Genomic DNA, 5,449 nt, shown 5'->3' with positions numbered 1-5,449 from the left:
GGGTAACAGGCAACTTTGTAGGTGGGATAGCGGAAAGAAGCCAGCATCTAAACCCAGAAGAGACCAGACTCGAAAGAAGCCCTTCTATTACTAAACGAATTCTTCAGCTCCAAAGCTGTTCAGATAACTCAGACCCCTTCAAACAGTAACCACCCCTTTCACTGATTGTGCGGGTGGCTCTGAAAAGAGCCGTTGGGTTATTTGATTAAATTTTGGCCGCTTCACTTGCTCTTGGAGCTCACAGCGCTGGTTTTCTTGGGCAGCAGCACAGCCTGGCTATTAGGCAACACCCCACCCTGAGCGATGGTCACCCCACCCTGAGCGATGGTCACCCCACCCTGAGCGATGGTCACCCCACCCTGAGTGATGGTCACTCCACTCAGCAGCTTGTTGAGCTCCTCGTCGTTGCGGATGGCCAGCTGTAGGTGTCTGGGAATAATGTGGGTGGTCTTGTTGTCACGGGCCGCGTTGCCAGCCAATTCCAGGATTTCAGCGGTCAGGTACTCGAGCACAGCAGCCAGATAGACTGGGGCTCCGGCTCCCACACACTCAACATAGTTCCCCTTTCGCAGGAGTCTGTGAACATGGCCCACCGGAAACTGCAGTCCGGCCCGGGATGAGCGAGACTTGGTCTTGGCCCGAGCTTTACCGGCGCTTTTTCCTCTTCCAGACATTTCCACAGACTCAGAAATATTTCCACAAAAAATGAGAAATTTCTCCCGCACTCGCCCTTATACCTTCAGGAGGAATGCAGTGGAGGCACTTGTGATTGGTCACTCTGTACTGATTCTCAGTGGTCACATCAACAGCCCAATCAGAGAGCAGCTTCATTCACCACTCAGCAGACGGCAATGAGAAAAGGGCGATGGTAACAGCGCCAAATTGTGAAATACGAAACGATTTTTCAAATTTGAAAAGCCCGCCAATGTATTTATAAGACCAACAATGCGGCTTTCGTAAATAATACGATCTTGAGACAAAAAATTACATTATCTCAATTCCACATTTCCCGTCACAACTTTCAGACAGGATTTTACACTCCGGTCTAAATTTCGGGGTTTATTCTGTTCACTTTGAAAGTATTCCAGCTCAATCTTTCTAAAACAATCATCAGAGTGTGGATTGATTTCGATTCACAGAAGCTACAGCGGGAGCTAAACCAGAGCCGAGACGCCTGGTGAAAGTCGTCTAAAGGTGACATGAAGGGTTGCTACCAGGAGTTTATGCTGAATGAACTGATATTCCCTGATAATAGAGTCATAGAGTTATACAGCACAGAAAGAGGTCCTTCGGCCCATCGTGTCCGCGCCGGCCAAGCCCTGTCTATTCTAATCCCATTTTCCAGCACTTGGTCCGTAGCCTTGTATGCTATGGCGTTTCTGTAGTGTCCGTGTGTTGATAAAGACACCGAAGACAGGAGTTGGTTCATAGGTGTTTACTAAGCAAAGTCTGGGGGGGGTTCTAACGGATATACACAATATACAGGCTTATATAGCCCGAGTGGCCATTACCGGCATTACAGCACACCTGGGGCTCTTAAAGGCACATACACTACAATTCCTCCCCTTTTAGCTAACCAGTACATCATATTTTAAGTAATTATTAATTACATGTTATAAGAAAAATAATATACACATTGCTGTAGTTAATTAATTATAAGTCAGTCTCTCAGGAGGCTTCCTGACTCGGTCCGGATAACGCCTCGGGGGTGTAGTAGTTTCTGGTGGTGTAGTAGGTTCTTTTGGCAAGGCTGATTCGGCTTGAATGCCAGTGTCGGGTTCATCGAGTTCCAGTGTCACCGAATCGGAGGTAGATATGGGTATCTCTACTTCATCGTTAGACGTATAGAGTTGTGGTGTAGGTTGTCCCTTTTCGGATGACTTTATGATTTGGTCAGCATGGCGCCTTATTATGCTTTCTCCGATGTCCATGGTATACATCAGTGGTCCTAGTCGTGTGCAGATAGTTCCAGGCTGCCATTTCTCGGTACGGTAGTCCCGGGTCAAAACTTGTTGACCTATCTGGAAGGTTCTAGTTGGCCTTTCATTCATGCCTTGAAACTGCCGGTTCTCCACGTCCCTTCTGATGTTGGGCTTGACCAAATCCAGCCGGCATCTTAGGTTTCTATTGAAGAACATCATGGCGGGAGTTTGGTTGGTAACCATATGTGTTGCATTCCTGTATGCGAATAAGAAGTTATCCACCTTGTGCTGAAGTTTTATGTCTTCATTACCCATGGCCTTTATGGCCTTCTTGAAGGTCTGGACAAACCTTTCAGCCAATCCATTGGTGGCGGGATGGTATGGGGCGGACGTGTAGTGCTTAACCCCATTGTTTTTTAAGAACTTTCTGAATTCTTCGGACACAAATTGCGGTCCATTATCAGAACATATCTGTTCCGGCAGCCCATTCCTGGCAAATATGGTCCTTAATACTGTGATGGTTTTTTCCGTGGTGGTGGAGGACATCTTTATTACCTCTGGCCACTTGGAGCGTGCATCAACTGCGATTAAGAACATTGAGTCCATAAATGGACCAGCAAAGTCGATGTGCACCCCTTGCCAGAGAGATGAGGGCCACTCCCATGGATGTAGAGGGGCTTGTGGTGGAGCGTTTTGGGCCTTCTGGCATCCTAGGCAGCTCTTGGTCATTTCTTCGATGTCTCCATCGATACCTGGCCACCATACAAACGCCCTAGCTAGGTTCTTCATTTTCACTTCACCCAGATGCCCCTCGTGAAGCTCCTTTAGCACTTTATTCTGGAGTTTGGGTGGAATCACCACTCTGGATCCACACATCAAGGTTCCGCGGCACACTGACAGCTGTTCTCTTCTTTGCGAGAATGCTGGCAACAGTGGTTCGCCATGTGCTGGCCATCCCTTCACTGTTAAATCGTAGACCTGTGAGAGAGTCGGGTCATTTCTCGTCTCCCTTTCAATGGCAGAATTTGTTACTGGTAGACATTCCATTATGGTAGAGTGGAACATCTCTACTGGGTCTACTGTAGGTGCCTCTTCTACCGTTGGCAACGGTAGGCGCGATAAACTGTCAGCATTCCCATGCTGTTTTGATCCTTTGTATTCTATGTTGTATTGGTGTGCCCCTAGAAAAAGGGACCACCTCTGTAGCCTTTGCGCTGTCATAATGGGAACAGCCTTTTTAGGGTTGAATATGGAGATGAGGGGTTGATGGTCAGTCAACAAGGTCAATTTTTGTCCGTGTCGGTAATGGTTGAATTTCTTCACTCCCCATACCAGGCTGAGTGCTTCCCTGTCGATTTGGGCATAGTTACGCTCAGCTGAGTTCAATGAGCGTGACGCAAAAGCTATCGGCCGTTCTGAGCCATCAGGGAATTTATGGGATAATACTGCTCCTATTCCGTAAGGGGATGCATCGCACGCCAGTCTGATTGGCAGTGATGGGTTGTAATGAGCCAAAACTTCTTCGGATGTGATTAAGTCTTTGCATTTATGGAAGGCACGTTTACAGTCTTCGTTCCATTTCCAAATCACTCCTGTTTGTAGAAGTTCATTAAGATGGTGTAGAAGAGTTGATAAGTTCGGTAAAAATTTATGATAGTAATTTATTAATCCCAGGAGCGACCTGAATTGTGAAACATTTTCAGGTGCTGGGGCTTTTATGACCACTTCAATTTTTTCAGGTGACTTATGCAACACTTCATTATTAATTATGTGGCCACAATATGATATCTGATTTTAGAAAAATTCGCACTAGGGGCGATTTGCTCGTAGGCCCCGTTCTTTCAGCCTAGCGAGCACCTGCTCCAAATTGGCAAGGTGCTCGTTGTCGTTTTCTCCTGTTACAAGGATGTCGTCTAGGTAGCATTGAGTCCCCGGAATCCCTTGCAGGACTTGCTCCATAGCTCTTTGCCAGATAGCTGGAGCTGATGCTACTCCAAAAACCAGTCGATTGTACTGGTACAGGCCTTTGTGTGTGTTTATCGTGAGATACTTTTTAGAGGCCTCCTCAACCTCCATCTGTAGATATGCTTGTGCCAAGTCAATTTTGGTGAAACGTTTCCCTCCGGATACTGAGGCGAAAATATCTTCTATCCTCGGAAGAGGACACTGTACTGTGTGAAGGACTGGGTTTACAGTCACCTTGAAGTCTCCACAGATGCGAATTTTTCTCTGTTCTTCAGATTTATCATTATTCAATGCTTTTTTCATGACTGGAACGATGGGTGTTGCCCACTCGCTCCAATCTATTTTGGATAATACGCCTGCCTTTTCCAAATTCTCCAGCTCTGCCTCGACTGCTGGACGAATTGCGTATGGCACCGGTCTTGCCTTAAAAGATTTGGGAATTGCTGCATCTTCCACTTTTATTGAGGCGGTGATGCCTTTCAAGGTTCCTAGTTTCTCTTGAAGCACTTCTTTGGCGTTGGCCAAGATGCCTTTTAATCGTTCAGGTATGATGTCATCATTGTTTTTTTTCTTACTGGTCACCGTCAGTGCCTGAATGGAGTGCCAGTCTAAGCGTATCTTTCTGATCCATTCACGTCCCAACAACGGTGGACCACCATGTTGTAGAATGTATAAATACAACTTTTGTATTTCTTTGCCGTTGTATACAACAGGCACCCTTATTTTTCCTTTGGGGTATACTTTCTGCCCCATATATGTTTTTAAGTTAATGGATGTGTCTTTTAGAGGTATATGCGAAAATAGCCTCTCGTAATCCCGTCGATTTATTACGGTTAGAGCTGATCCTGTATCTAGCTCCATTTTAACTGGGGACCCTGCTATCGTGAGGGTAACCCAAATGGTTTGGTAATCATCTTTGGCAAGTACATTATGTAATTTGAGACAGCTTAGTCTCTTGTTTTCGGAGTTGCTATTGCTCTTCTGGTCTTCGGAGCTACTGTCCGTCATCATTTGTACCTTCCTGTACTTTCCTTTATTGATTTTTTTTTTTCTGTCCGTGGATTTATTTTGTCCAGATCGGCATACCCGTGCAATGTGTCCAATTTTTCCGCATTGCCTGCATGCTTTGTGCTTGAACCAGCAGTCCTTCTGGTTATGGGTGGATCTGCCGCAGCGATAACATCTTTCGAAACCCTGTGTCATTTCATGGGTGCCGAAGTCCTGTGTCTTTTGTTGTATCTCTGCAGCTCCTCTTGCTGCTGCTTCGTATGATACAGCCATACTGAAAGCTTTGTCCAATGTTAAATCTTTTTCAGAAAGCAGCCTTTTTTGTGTTCCTTCACTTAAGAGACCGCAAACGAATTTGTCTCGAAGATAATCTGCTAGTCCTGCCCCGAATTGGCAGTACTTTGACAGCTTTCTTAGTTCGGTTAGGTAATCAGCGTTACTTTCATTCTTGTGTTGATTTCTCTTGAAGAATTTGAATCGTTCCGCTATCAGCAGCAGTGTTGGGTTTAAGTGCTCCTGCAGGGTATCAACAATTTCTTTAAAATTCTTGTCCT

General features: G+C 45.8%; 1 protein-coding gene across 2 annotated transcripts; it reads right to left on the bottom strand.

The window, feature by feature from the left end:
• Positions 1–221: 221 nt before the first annotated feature.
• LOC147121336 (histone H2A.J-like) lies at positions 222–674 on the bottom strand. Of its 2 annotated transcripts, none has more exons than XM_085977663.1 (2): positions 375–674; positions 222–317 (listed from the first exon to the last, which is right to left on the bottom strand). In XM_085977663.1, the coding sequence occupies exons 1-2, from the start codon at positions 672–674 to the stop codon at positions 222–224; spliced, it is 396 nt and encodes a 131-aa protein (XP_085833789.1). The 2 variants fall into 2 exon arrangements, with proteins under 2 accessions (XP_085833789.1, XP_085833790.1); XM_085977664.1 differs by having other exon boundaries at positions 222–338; positions 417–674.
• Between the last annotated feature and the right edge of the window lie 4,775 nt (positions 675–5,449).

The sequence above is a fragment of the Somniosus microcephalus genome, chromosome 3 (assembly GCF_052327205.1).
Source record: "Somniosus microcephalus isolate GS21.2 chromosome 3, FLI_Smic_1.0, whole genome shotgun sequence".
In the NCBI taxonomy this organism is placed as follows: Eukaryota; Metazoa; Chordata; class Chondrichthyes; order Squaliformes; family Somniosidae; genus Somniosus; species Somniosus microcephalus.
This window is presented reverse-complemented; position numbering and strand designations above follow the sequence as displayed.

What these genes read in the sequence shown, in the direction of transcription:
- LOC147121336 (XM_085977663.1), bottom strand. Translation starts at nt 674, where the DNA reads ATGTCTGGAAGAGGAAAAAGCGCCGGTAAAGCTCGGGCCAAGACCAAG. An exon ending in TCAACAAGCTGCTGAGTGGA is followed by an intron (nt 318 to 374) that starts GTGACCATCACT and finishes ACCATCGCTCAG; the next exon opens with GGTGGGGTGACCATCGCTCA.